The 15056-nt window shown below is 37.2% G+C and overlaps 1 protein-coding gene across 6 annotated transcripts in view; it reads right to left on the bottom strand.

Annotated features, from left to right (window-relative positions):
- The window catches only part of LOC141899809 (single-stranded DNA-binding protein 3-like), a 68614-nt gene that overhangs the window by 41616 nt on the left and 11942 nt on the right, over positions 1 to 15056 (bottom strand). For 4 of the 6 annotated variants that reach the window (XM_074786346.1, XM_074786348.1, XM_074786349.1 and 1 more), the window contains exons 6-9: positions 14153 to 14236; positions 9915 to 9983; positions 6302 to 6370; positions 2520 to 2583 (exon numbers count right to left, since the gene is read on the bottom strand). In XM_074786346.1, coding sequence (XP_074642447.1) covers positions 2520 to 2583; positions 6302 to 6370; positions 9915 to 9983; positions 14153 to 14236 — 286 coding nt within the window. Of the gene's footprint in view, positions 1 to 2504; positions 2584 to 6301; positions 6371 to 9914; positions 9984 to 11737; positions 11741 to 14152; positions 14237 to 15056 lie in introns of all 6 variants that reach the window. The other 2 variants (XM_074786352.1, XM_074786350.1) reach the window with 2 other exon arrangements.

The raw sequence follows: 15056 nt of genomic DNA, 5'->3' as shown, positions 1-15056 counted from the left end.
CGCGGAGTGGGGCCGATACGTCAAGTTCTTTTGAAGATGTCAGTGGTGCTAATACAGAGGCGTTGGTAATGCACTTGAGATTTTCCGTGTAGGCCACATCCAACCCAGTGACTCCAACGAGTTTTGTTTATAGAGTTTACAGTATCACATCTGGACCATGCACCTGATCTCACAGTATCAAAGTTGCCGAATTCAGAAGACTTTTTTCATATTACTTTAGAGCGACTCAAACCAGTATTTCACTGATTCTGTAGGTGTTTTTGTTCATGAAAAATGGACCATAATAAGGGATTTTACCAAAATAATTCTGCTCAAGTGCCGAGACATGGAAACCGAGAAAATCGAGAGAGTACCAGTATTGATGTACAATAAGCTAACATTAGTTTACTATTCATCAATAAATAGTCAAGGGCAGATCCAGCCTACCACTTGTATGGAGGGGTACTCAGGTTTGCCCTTCTATTTTTCTAGTTCGGGATTTTGACAGGCTCTTGTACTAACATGAATGTTTTATTCCGGGCAAGTATTCTGGAAGTAGTATAGAAAATGGTCTAAATGAATCTAAACGAAAAAAATTAACTTCAAGGGGGATAGACTTTATGCCCCAAATATGCTTAAAGATTGCATCTCAGAGCCTTGAAAATCAAAATTTTCTGGGGGAGTGCCCAGGTCCCCCGTTTTGTGCTATGATAGTTGCCCTTCCAGTTCAGCGGGACTCAGAAACAGCTTTGGGATGGTGAAACATCTTGATCTGTCCGTAGACCAAAGATAACCTTAGGGGCATTATATTATCTACAGAAAATTATTCAAATATGAGCTCTCATAGCCATCAGAACGTATCTCAGACGTTTTTATGTTCAAGATTTTCTTGGGGGAGGACCCGCAAACCCCCCTTCTAAATATCTGGATAAAAACTGGATATGCAATCACTGGATTGTCGCACCATTGAATTTTAGGTGGCTACGCCCCTGACAGGAATAGTAAAAAAGGGAATACCATAGCCCTCTGGGACTTAAGTCCCAAGTGGGCTAAAACTGACTCCTAAATACTGGGCTAGGTCTCAGTGTAGAAGATTGGAGCAGACTGCAGGAATCATCAAGTAAACCAAATATGTAATTCATGTGATAAGAAGGCTTTTGGTCCAATGGAGAGGGATGCCTATAAGTACTTCACTAACAACTGTTAGAATACTGATGGTCGAAGAACTAAATTTGGACGAGTTCATTAATTTTTCCTTACAAGGGAACTGCAGTGCCAAAATAATGACCTTCTCTCACCATGCACGGCATATATTTACGTCGCAAATATATTCATTTACTACAATTGCTGGTGTGGTGAGTCACTACACCGCTGGTGTATAGACGTACTAAATGATCGTCTGCTTCAATCTAGTTACACTATATACTCATAGATGGTGAATCAGTGCCTCAAATACTGAACTGAATTGAATTGAATCTATGCTTGAGTGACGACATGCACCACTTTGCGCGCCAAACAAGAAGGCACGTGCATGAGATTTTTTGTATTTTTTAGCCGATACTTTTATACAATGTCATCCTGGTCCAGATTTAGTAGTCACTTCACGATAAGAATACAAAAAACGGAAATGGATCATTACAAGTTATTTTGATCAAAATCCATTGATCGATCCACAAATCAATAAAAAAATCGATCAATAATTATTGGTGACCAATTTCTGATTTAATCGATTTGATTCTAAACAATACCATCTGATAGCTGAGGACTTAAGCTTTACAAATATATATGGTTTGTAGGGGTGATTATTAGTATTCTGAGATCTAAATAAAAACACGAAAATATGTCAAAATATGGGAAAACGCTCTGGTGAGGGGCGTTACATTATCTATGGTAGCGAAGAGGTTAATATTCAGCATAATGCTAGCTTTAATATCACATTTTTCCTTATCAACTTATACACAACAATTTCTATGCGACTATCACTGTAGCCATGGAGGGGAGCCATATTGCTAACTCCTAAGTGAAGCGTGTAAACATATGAGTTTCAGGCCATCAGGTAACAGTGTATTGAACACAATCAATACACTCATTCAAAATCAACAATACTCTTGCTTGGGTACCAGTGTTATCTCAGCTTTCACTACTCAACCCACTGTGGGTTGCTAAATGGAGCTAATGGAGGTGGGAGGGGCTGCTACTAAACCCGCTTTTCAGAAAATTAAATACAAGATGTTTTTGTGCCTGGATATAAAGGTTTCATTCTTTAAGTTCATGTTCAAGATATGCAAGCCTTAAAATGCCCATTATGGGGGAAAACAGCCTAATAATGAAAGTACGAACAAAAATCTGGGCTACAGATGAGCTAAGAAACCAGCAAAACGATTTAAACCACTATCATAATTTGTAATTCTGCATTCGATTTGGATTCAGTACACCTAATATATACAGTAATATAAAGCAGGATATCATTGAGAAGCATATAACATAATGGCACATATGCAAAGGAATTGGCTTAGAAATGATACTAAATATATGCATACCTGGTCGTACATCCATGCTATTTGGTATAGGCATCTGTCCACCCGAAACGCTGCCTGGTGGTCCCTAAAATGAAAGGGTAAAATCATATTAAAATTATATGATCAATAAAATCATATTGCTATTAAAATTTGGGGAAAAATGGGAATGAAATCAATATTTCACGCCAACCCTATTTTAGACATGCTTTTTCTTATTGAAACATTATTAAATCAATGTAGTGCATAAGTTCTTTGATAACTAGGGGTCCAGGGACACCATGCCCACTTGGGAAGTAGTTTCAAATGCTCAACAATCTAACAATTTCAATATTCAACGTCCCCTGGTGACCATTTACAAAAACCAATGACCTTAAAACTCACCACAATCATAGAGCATGTCAGCAGCTACGATTTTGTAATTGATTGTGATAACAAAATATGCCTCGTTACCAATTTAATATGGAAATACTAAGTCATTCTACTATTCAACGCCCCCTGGTGACCATATTCAAAACCCAATGACCTCGAAACTCACCACAATCATAGAACATGTCATGAACTACAACTTTGCAATTGATCATGGTAACAAAATATGCCTAGGTACCAATATAATAAGGAAATACTAAGTTATTCTACTATTCAACGCCCCCTGGTGACCATATAAAAAAACTTATGTCCTTAAAACTCGCAACAATCATAGATGATGTCATGAGCTACAACTTTCCAATTGATTGTGGTTACAAAATATTCATAGGTACGAATATAATAAAGAAATGCTAAGATATTGTATTATTCAACGCCCCCTGGTGGCCATATACGAAATCCAATTACCTTGAAACTCACCACAATCATAGAACACGTTATGAGCTACAACTTTCTAATTGATTGTGGTAGCAAAATACGCTTAGGTATCAATATAATGTGGAAAAACTTTTTCCCACTTACGAATGAGTACTGGTTACACCAAGATGGCGGCCAATTGCGTCATAATTGGCTGATGAAAAATACCTGTCTCAGGTATAAAACATCCCTTTCCAATGAACACCCATCACAGATTGTAATGAGAAATGGCAAACCAGTAGGCAGCTACAGGACTCAGAATTCGGGCCAAAATTAACATTTTTGGGCACTAAAAAGGTCATAGGACGGCCATCTTGAGTCCGACCGACCAAATTTTTTTTAGGTTGATGGGCCCTGGGGGGATTCACATATATCCGAAAGATCAAGGTAATTGATCAAAGCGCCTTCAAAATTTCCCTCAAAAAGTTCAAAAATGTGTAAAAAGTGCTGATTTTGGCGAACAACAATGGCTGCCAGTCGGCCATCTTGATTCTGACAGGGCCAGTTTTTGGGCTGAAGATGTGTCTAGGGTAGATACATGTGTAACCCAAATATCAAGACGTTACCTTGAAGCGTCGTCAAAACTTCCCAAAATAACTGGATTCCGTCTACGGACGGACGAAAAGTGAACGCAATAGCCCGCTGGGACTAAAATCCCAAGTGGGCTAAAAACCGAACAATGCTGCAACCTTCAATATAACAAAGAAAGTAACCCAACCACAACTGAAGAGTTATGTTCATAAACTAGAAAGCGGGGTAGCGCAAAGTATGTCACCCCGGATGTGAGAGAGCAAGAAATTCAAGATGTCGGCCATGGTGGCCATATTAGATGAGCAAGAAAGCTGATTTTCAATAAGTGTAATTCAGGGACCATTACACATACCGAGTGTAAAAGAAATTGCACATTATTTGATGCGTGTCGAGCACAAAGAAAAAATTTAAAAGGCAGGTTGTGGCGGCCATAATGGACGAACCAGAAAGCTAATTTTTGATAGGTTTCTTCCATGGGCTTACCACATTACATAAACACACTAACAACAACAAAGTAAGCAATCGCATGTTATTTGATGTCTGTTGAGCGCTAACAAGAAAACCAATATGTCCGCTGTTTAATTATCTTAACCCTCTCAGTGTGTCTACACCGCAGTGTGGTGTACGAATCAGTGATGGATTTTGCTAGTACACCGCACTGCTGTGTATTGATTTAATTAGTAATTACTAATTATCTCTCTTGAAAGATGGCAGCACCTGTCAAACATAGTGAAATATTCGTAACTAATGATATACTGCGCCAGGGTGTAGACATCGCCATATCACATCATCAACTTATATTGTGCCTTAAAACCCTAACAGCCGAAATAATTGAAATGCACACACGATTTCTATCATTGAAAATTGAGAGAGTGGCCATGTTTGTGTTCTGCTGCTTCGCGTAAATACCGCGCGGTGGCGCAACAGCGCGGAGTGGGGCCGATATGTCTAGTATTAACGAAATTATGGATCAAAACGCGCAAGGAGAGCATGTTCGACAGACTAGTTCATGCAACTGCCACCAGGGGGGCCTTTGAAAGAACCATATCTTTGGTTACGTAGGCATTTTGGAACATCAATACTTTTTACGTGGTAGCCCTTGTATGCAGCTGGATCCAAATATACAGCATATTGTGGACCCAGGTTGCGCTTCTTGGAAATAAGTCATACGTTATGGACTGATTAGAATTATTTCGATGACGCTTCCCCGTGCAATATATGAACCAGTTAGGCAGAAACCCGTTATCGCTGCTGTGCAGCTATATTTGTTATTATTTTTTGAATATCATGAAAAATCAAACTGGAGTTTATTTCGTTTCAAGAAAATTGACTGAAGGAAGTGAATTTGAATTTAACTTTTTGATTGGTAAAACCGGGAAAAAAGTGAAACAAATACCGGTCATATCTAGTGCAAAAGCTATGTCCTGTATGTCCTCCCTCGGCAATGATTCATACGTAATGGCATTGCTTCTCTGAGCCTCAGCACAGGAATGTGCGCAGGTTTACCGTGCAAAAAACCTGCAGCACCAATCATATTGCTCGCAGATTGACATCATCGTAGCTGCGCACTCTGCCTAGTATGACTAGGTTTCAAACTGTGGCAATCTCAATGAAATAATACGGTTCAAATCTTTGCCGGAGGAGGATGTATCCTGTGACGCCTTAGTTTTTGGCCTTTCTTTTCCACCAATGCGTCTTCTTTTTGGGTAACTCATGTTTCATTTCCGTTATGGTTATTTCGCTTTTTTGTAAATGCACGTGGTTTCTATGTTGGCGCTGATTGGCTGGGTTTTTTTTCCGAAGCAATGCATCGCTAACAGCCACACACTAAGAGGTTAGCTTGTCGCCTAATATCTAGCAAGCTAGATACTGAGCGATCTTATTGCCGGCGATTTGTCGGCCAACAATGGCCGCAAGTGGCCCCACACTTCGCGATCTTCTCACTTGCGATGAAAATGGCGGGCTTAAATGAAATGCTAAGTGGCGGGCTTAACCCTCTACCCGGCAATCGGTCGCTAGATTTGATCGATTTGAATAGACCAGCTGTAGTGAATCGAATAGTCAAGTATTGTGAAGCATTGTAACTCATTTTCCTGTGAGCAGATGGCAACACCAGACAGCCTATAATGTCTAACAAAGCAGGAAAGTGACATATCATACATTTAGCATGTAGTGCGGGGTATAAAAACCACATATCACATCGGTCAGATTCCCAAGTTGAGAAGGTCATCAGTAGTAATGAACTTGGTTTTATTCGAAAGCTCATGAAAAGAGCTTTCATAGGATATATACTATTATGGGGCTATCCCTAATATCTACTGAGTTATAAAGTTTTCCCCTCGCATGGTCCAAAATCAGACAGGCTGAAAAATACTATGCTGGTTTAAAGGTGAATTATGTAGCTATTATAGGTGATTTTCCACAATACTTACATCAAATTCTCCTTGATTTGGCATTCTAACTGGTCCTCGTGGACTATTATATCTAGGAGACATAAAGGGCTACAAGAAAATAAAATCATAATATCAGACAACAAAACTAACAAGTTATAACTGCTACACTGATTAACCCTTTCAGTGCAGATTAATTAATACCCTTAATGTGCTGGTGATATTTTTAAAAATTTGAAAATTCCACTCCAGTGCATTGACTCACGGGCCTAATGGAAATACTGCGAGTACACCATGCTGTGGTGTATCGTTACTAATGTTTAACAGTGTTTGAAGGTCCTGCCATCTTTCATTAAAGATAAAAACTAATTACCAAATACATTGATACACAGAGGTGCAGCGCACTAGCTAAGTCCACCACGCGATTTATACATTGTACTGAAAGGGTTAATGGTAATCGATCGATGGAAAATGACAAAATGTATTGATAACAAGTTTTAACAATTCTTGTATATAATGATAGATCAGGAAAGCTTATAAACCAAGCACTCTAAGAGTCCCTGTATAAAAAGACTATTTCTAGTTTTAGGCAATGGATAAATAGATACACGCAAGATGTTGGATAATTAGTTCAATAGTATTATTTCTCTTTTGACAGATGGCAGCATCATCAGTTTAGAGCTGGCTTCTCCGTTGATGTCTTAAGAAAAGAATTTTTATCTTTAATCACCATTAAAACAATATTCTTTCCCCCCAGGTCAATTCACTAAAAAGGAAAATACATTTATTGTACCAATTGTATTAATTATACAAAAATGCAATTCTGTAATGAGCCTTGTCAAGTAATCACCTTTTGTAGTGATTTCAACCTCATTGTATCAAGATTCTATGACGAAATGAAAATTTGTCAGTTGAGTGGCTTGGAAGATTAAATGAGAGCCACCAGAATAGCCACCATAATTGAATCTGGTGAAGATTTGTGCAGGTTATGGCATGGTTTCATTTCATGGCAGAGACTTACCAGGCTGTATATTTCAGATAAGTATACACTATTTAAGCCGAGATTAGATCAGCCTTGTAACACAAATGATTACTTACAATGCAATTTTTGGCAATTTCCAGAAAAATACAAGAATGGGCAGTTGCGAATGTTCTAACTTCAGCAATTTAACATGATCACCATAATTGTGATCGCTGCAACATATACGTTTTTTCTAACTACGGTGCCCTCGGTTCGAACTCCAATTTAGCAATAGGATATATAGTGTATGCGAACTAGTGATGATGTCAATCAAATTTCACTGAGAATTTTTTTTAAGTCAGAAAAATCACTAGTATATAATCACTTTATTTCATTATCATATACATACTGATATAGGTATGCAATGAATACACATGTATAAACCGTGTTATGAGGATATCTCATTCAGTTATGTTACATACACCGCACCATTTCAATAATCACATGACTGGTTATTGTGGTTAACTGATGGACTAGTTGCTCACACTTAAAAGACCAGTCACAACTGATTCCATCACATATTGCAAGCATCACAGATCGCACCGAGGCCCACCTTCAAAGCTGTCTTGAGCGGCTGTTTTAAGCAGTTGTGTCCGACATTTTCATTGGTTCGAAAGGAGATATGACTTAGCTGAGACTTACTGCATAGCCTGAATTAGTATCAACTGCTTAACTAGTATCGGCTGCTTAAAAATCAAGCTCAATACTCAATGAAAATGATCTGTTCATAAACAGCCTCATTAGTCCACAGATACGTTGATGGATCAAAATATTTGATTGATAAGATGAGCATTTATTACTAAGAAAGCACAAAATATTATTTCAATTAGTTCACCATCAACCTTATTATACATAGGTAAGCACTATGTCAAACAGTACAGCCTAGAAGAAACTTAACAACATGTCTGGCATTTGTCAGAGATCGTAGCATTTTCATTTTTTTTTTCAATAAGACGAAATAGAAATGTGTACCAAACAAGCAGTTACTACCACGGTCCGAATTGAACGCATTTTTTGTCCGTGCATCACACGCATTATCAATCCTTCTCTTCGAGCATGGATTCTGTCGCATAGATAAATACATGCTTAGAATCTGCGGCTGAAGGTGTCCTAGTCATATCAGTGCGAAAAATTCTGGTAATTGTGGTCCTGAATGAGCGGCAAACATATTCAGAAGTTAACTTAAAACGAATGACAGCACAACTTTTTAAATGATATACAGGACCGTGGGTCCAGTAGGATCAACTGAGTACATTTTAGTTTTGAGCACAACAATGGATTTGTTCTTGGATTTCCAGTGATGTATTAACAGATGATGAAGATGAAATCATCGTAGACTGTGTAGTAAGCATGTTCAACTTTGATGATATACATGGTAATGGGTTTTCCCTATGAGTCACAAGTGTATGGTAGAACAGTTCTCAATAATGATGTCACTGGGAAAGCCCTCCTAGAGGGATTTCCACGTGATACCCTTCTGAAGGGCTTTCCCTATGATGTCAGGAAACAATGTCAAGCATCGATTAGTAGAATGGGGAAAAATTCAATGAAGTTTTGCACATTTCCTCCTAGCACTTCAAAAACGGCTTAGAGCTGATGGACGAAACTTGCCATATCAACCTATTTCCCTCCTATTTACAAAATATCAGTTTTGTATATCCATTGGTTACAATTACAAGTTACTCTCGGAACCATTCTATAAGGATCAACACACTTGATCCTAATAAAACTTAACCTAATGAAAATTAAGTTAAGTTACTTCTAGGCTGTTACGTAAATATAATAAAACAAGCAACTAAACAGTTAAGCACTACAATTTGCAGGGTTGGCCCCAGGGTAATGTAGACACTATCACTGAGACTTTTTAACTAACAGCAAGTAGAATAGTTTTACAATTGTAATATGCGATAGTACGTACATGAGCATACATAATACGCAAACACAATACATAAAAATTCGTAAGACCCATGAAAGAAAATCCACGGCAAGAATTTCATGTTGCACGTATACAAAGCATTTCATAACCATGCAGCAAAATATTTCTCAAAAGAAAAATGTGAGGACACAAACACCCCAGCATCCACTGTCACCTGATAACTGCAATAGAATTTTTCCCTTTTGGCTTTTGTTAATCATGTGTGAATTTACAATATTTTCCAAAACAACAAATGTACGAAACAGTTACAACATAGTAGGCGCCTGTTGATTTCATCACCAGGAAAAAATCACTGATATAACTGTATATAGTTAGGTTCAGTTACATTATAGCAGGTAGAATTGCTAGGTAAAACTGGTTGGGGGGCAATCAATTGATTTCTGTGCAGTGCAGTGCAGTGCAGTATAGATGAAGACTATACTATGAACGTATATAGTTATGGCTGGGGGGAAGCCTTCCAATCTAAGTGGCCAACCCGATTTATAGCAAACCTGCCAAGTATATGTTTAACAAATAATTTGGTAGGATAACTGAAACTTTTATTCATACTATCAATATCTAGTTTCATAGGGTATTAACTCTTCAATATTTAACTTGATAGGCAGCCCTTTTTTAGAATCACATTATCACTTCAACTTTTAAAAGCATACATGGCAGGTTCACTAAATGTCTCCTTTTACTATTAGAGAAATACTCACTTGATTCTGTGGCATCATTTGATTGTGTGGTGTCGGTGGAGGATGGGGTGACTGTTGTGACCCTGGTGGCTATTGGAGGAACAAGGCAGCACATAGGCATAACATTCATCAATCAATATGCATAATGTATAATAAGTGAAACATAAAATGAGTGATTTCAATCAGAATAGAAGTGATTCCATAAAACCTATTTGTGGATCAGAAAGGACATATTTCTTCTACTGATAATGTTGTAATTTGCAGACAGCTATTATATAGTAAGCGAGTTAGCCAAATAGGTAAAGGTTCATCACATAATGAACAAAAAATTTGAATAACCCGATATGTGGGTGATCACCTCATTTTGATGATTAAGCTTTGAAAAGTTAACATTCTCACTTCTTATAAAAAGTTAAGTAATGCCTAAGTACAGTAGAACCTAGTTAAAAGAAACATTACAGAAGATCAGTTTCTTCATATCCGTATAACATGTTATTTTGTCCCAAGCACATATTTCATCATAAAATCATTTACAATTAATGATAAGTTTAACCAATTTAGTGTTGAGTAATTACCAGCAAAACTTTTATTGTAAAATGAAATTTAGTTTTTCTGTTATTGGTGTCCGCTTAACAGTACCAGATCTCAAATAGATAAATTTAACTTTGAATCGAACAAAATTTCTGATTTCATGTCCATATGTTCCAATAAATTCTTTTATCAGAGCAGGGTTCAATTGTATTCACTCCATCAAATTAACCTTCACATTGAGGACCGATGACTAGACATATCGTGTCAAAATAGAGTTTATTGTCATCACATCCACGAAACTTAAATTGTGAAAGACTTAGAGGAAACACGTAAACGTATCAAAATAAAATCAACATTGTGAGCTAAACATTCCAATAACGAACACTTTACTAAATATATACGTATATTTAATAAACAGCCAACATACATATGCACATGTGGTTTATATTGAAAAATAAATAACATAGATGGTGCAACTCTCTTTTCATCTATGTAATATTATTGTACTTTTCAATGATAATTCTTCAAGATATGAATCGATAAAAGTTTAATCCATTGTTCAATATTGCTAACATTTTTTTAATAGAATCCAGGTAATTATGCCAGAGGTAAAATGCCATAGGCAAGTTTTTGATTTTCTAATCCAGATATTTTTTTTTCAAGTGTTCAATTTTAATAGTGATATCCCCATGACACACCAAGTGGCATTGATGTTAATTATTCTATAGTCATGCCATCATCCACACCTGATGATGCTGACCTACAATGTCGTAAATGATTATCTGTTAAACATTAATGGCAGGCAATATAATTAGGGGGCCAGGGACACTACTCACATTGAGGTGCTTGACAATCCGACCATTTCAATATTCAATGCCCCTCTGAGAACAAATACAGTCAAGAGTAACTTCCCATTTCGAGCGATATTTCGTACATATTCGGGAAAAATTTTTCCCCATTATCGAGTCAAGCAAGCTTGAAAGATACTTGGAACAACTAATGAAAGTGTCACCAATGAGTGAATTCTTTTTTGAAATCAATTAACTAGGGGTTTAGGGACACCATGCCCACTTGGAGAAATGTCTGACAATCTGATGATTCAATAATCAACACCACTGGACAGATACAGTAGTACATTAGTTTCGAAACTCACCACAGTCGTGAGGTAGAGCTGGCAAAAAGTGCTGTAAATACCTTGTTATCTATTCCCCAATTCAATGCCCCAGGTGAATACAGAAATCAATGGTCTTAAAACTCACCTATACATATCTATGCATGAGGACTACTGAGACTAAGACAGTTTTTAAATTAACGGGCTGAAATACCCCTCTGATATGATATCCCTTCATAAAGTATAGGCCTACTTATCATTCGAATTTCAATAACAAATGGCTGGCAAACCGTTAGTAAGCTACTGGTCTAAGACAAAAGGTCACTGCCATCTTGTGTCCGAATGAGGCAATTTTCCTTTTGATGATGGGGTTCATGATGGGCATGGATAGACATCAATGAAATTGGTCTAACTCCAAAATTTTCAAAGGGAAACTTCATAAATGCGTAAAAAGTGTCGATTTTGGTAAACAACAATGGCTGCAGTCGGCACCCTTGAGTCGGATCAGACCAATGGGGTAGCAGTAACGCTACTGTGGCAAGTGGAATTCCGCCATAATCGCCAGGTTCGCTAGTGTACAATATGACGTCGACGCTGGATTTCTTCTCAAACTCGATTAAAATCTAATAATAATTTCTCAAATTCTATGCATGATATATGAAAATCGTGGCACGAACGAACTCTACAGACTAATCAGAGTTTACCTCGATGTGTGATTTTCCCATTCCCAATCTTTGGATTGGAAGCCCGAAAATTGAGATCAAAGTTACTTGAAAATGAACTAAATTTGATCGAGTGCGTCTGAAATCTCAGTGGCGCCATCTGATAGGATGGCTGGTGTGCCGGTTCCCCATTATTGGACTAAAAATGCGTCGAGGGTAGATACACATATAATCTAAATCTCAGGACAATTCATTGAAGCGTCTTCAATTTCATCCCAAATTAACTGGATTCCATTTTACTAGCGACAAACGGATGAAAAGTGAACTGTCCCAAGTGGGTTTAAAAGTGAATGCACAGTCACCATCTTTTTCCAGTTAAAAAAACATAGGTCTACATGGGCAAGTTTCTTCAATAGAGCCTTGTACAAAGTTTTCTCAAATCAAATGAATAGTTCATAAGATAATCAAGTTTCATTGAATACATCAAATTGAGATTCTTTTTTATTGTTATGTACATGTATTAAATCACCAAATTACACACAGCTGCTTGCCATCATAAATTAGATCATAGCAAAACCATTCCTGAATATTCTACTACACGCGATATTTAGCAATCGATTCTATGCATATTTCCTTCTGGTATTTTGACCTATCGTACTTATATTTTTATCTCTGGGACAGATTATCTGGGACTGATCCAGATTAAGTGGGTTTTACTGTTATAATTCAGATTTATAGCCATATATGGTGTTATAGCCATATATGGTGATATAAAGGCGAGTTTCCTAATATATATGGATATTGGGTGAACCAGGTGCCTGTGCATTCAGGGATCATATTAAGTGATCAAACTTAAACATTGATAATACAAATTTGTAGGGGTGGACAGACTGACACAGCTGTTATAGGCCTATGTAATGCAGAAGCATGGTTCAATGTGACTATGTGTAGATGATTTTACAGCATGTGCTCAATAAACATACATAGGTAATAGGTAAATTCTTTAGAGTTCTATGGTAAATTTGACTATTTCGATATAAAGCGACAAAGATGGAAACCCCAATAATATGATCATATTTCAGTTCAAATTCTTCATATTGCCAAATGCCTACATTCGATAAAGTTGCTAACAACGTGAGCAACCTCAGCAGCTCAGCAGGATATGACAATTCATTATCAGTGCCTAGTGACAGGCGGGGTTCAAATCTGCTGGCTGCTAAAAACACTTCAAAAGCAACACATCAATTTTGTCAACTTCTTAATACTTAAGCTACCGTCTTTCCAAATTACCCTGCAGTACCGACTAAAAAGCCAAAGTGACACCGGAACCAAGAATAACTGTTGTAATGACAGTTTTGGGACAAAAAAAATGTTTTTAGAATACATCTACTCAACAGCGTCTATAGTAAATGTTGCCCACTTGCTGGTTTATATCACCTATGAGCAATCGTTGAGATGATTGAGCTGTCGTTGAGATGATTGCTCGTAGATATCACTAGCCTCTGATAGTAATAAGCTTAGATTCTAGATTCTATAAGTCAAAGGCCAACATGATCACCAAGTAAAAGATAAGCCTATATGAATAAAAACTTCTCAAATCTCCCTCTGCACCCAAAAGCGCTAAAATGTCAAGGCGTACTATATATGCAAATGCCTGTTAATAGTAGATCAGTGAAATATTGGCTTGAACAATTTGTAATAGGGCCTATAGTGTACTCAATTTTAGTACAGCAAGTCAGGGTGAGAATAGCCGACTAAGAAAGAGAATGGCCCCTTATTTCCCTTAACGATGCTGCATTATATGTATCTTGATATAGAGAGTTAAAGTACAGCTAAAGCTCTGCTCTACAAATGAGCAGCTATAAAACTGAATGCAGCGAGTAAAATACAAGCGTATCAACCCATTAAAGGATTAGGACATTTCATAGGCGCCCTTCCCATCGTTTAATACTAACCGGAAAAAAAGCTGGAGGCATCGGACCACCTCCCAATCCATCTTGTGGAGGCATTTGACCTAACGGACTTGGCGCAGGCGCATTCTGCAAGAAAAGTTAAGCAAAATCCATCAGAATCATAAGCATTAGCCTGTATGACACATTTCCTCACTGTTAAGTAATATGAAATAACACATGAAAGAGTGTTAAACTTTCCAAACATGGGCAGAACTACTGGCCATCTTTTGTTTGTTTATATGAACTGTTTTCACTCAGTATCCAGTGGCAGGGATGGTGCCAGTGATGGAGATAGCAGCCGCGGAAAGAACAAAATAATTGGCATTGGGTTGCTATAGCAACCAATCAAACCAGGAATGTTCTGGACCAGTATCAGACAGTGTTGGGCAACCAGTCTACTCCACACATACAGTAACATCATCAAAATCACTTCCTTCAACTTTAATCATTAAGATATCAAATAAAGATAGCTTCGCTAACATATGGCCAAATTCTTTTAACATTTTATATGGTAGGCCCTACAGTACAACTCACTCAATTCGGATCATTTGGGACTACTAAATTTTGTTTGAATTAAACTAAATCCGAATTATGTTCTCTCATTTGAATAGAGATGACCTAGAGGGGACGGGAATTTTAGTCCAATTAAGCAAAAATCTGAATAAAACCGGTCCGAATAAAACGAGTTATACTGTACATTAATAATTAGTCATGTTAAATATGACAAAATCATTTGTGACAATATTCAGTAATAGCTTAAGAATGAAAAGTGAAGAAAAAACAATGTCCAAAATTTTTCAAGCTATCTCATATAGGCTTAATATCAAACAATACATTTTAGGATAGTAAATGAAATAATAAATAACACAATTACACGTATAGTATCATTAAAAGTGCCAGGATAGTA

The sequence above is a fragment of the Tubulanus polymorphus genome, chromosome 2 (assembly GCF_964204645.1).
Source record: "Tubulanus polymorphus chromosome 2, tnTubPoly1.2, whole genome shotgun sequence".
Classification (NCBI taxonomy): Eukaryota; Metazoa; Nemertea; class Palaeonemertea; order Tubulaniformes; family Tubulanidae; genus Tubulanus; species Tubulanus polymorphus.
The sequence above is the reverse complement of the archived record's forward strand: the minus strand, read 5'-3'. Positions and strand labels throughout refer to the sequence as shown.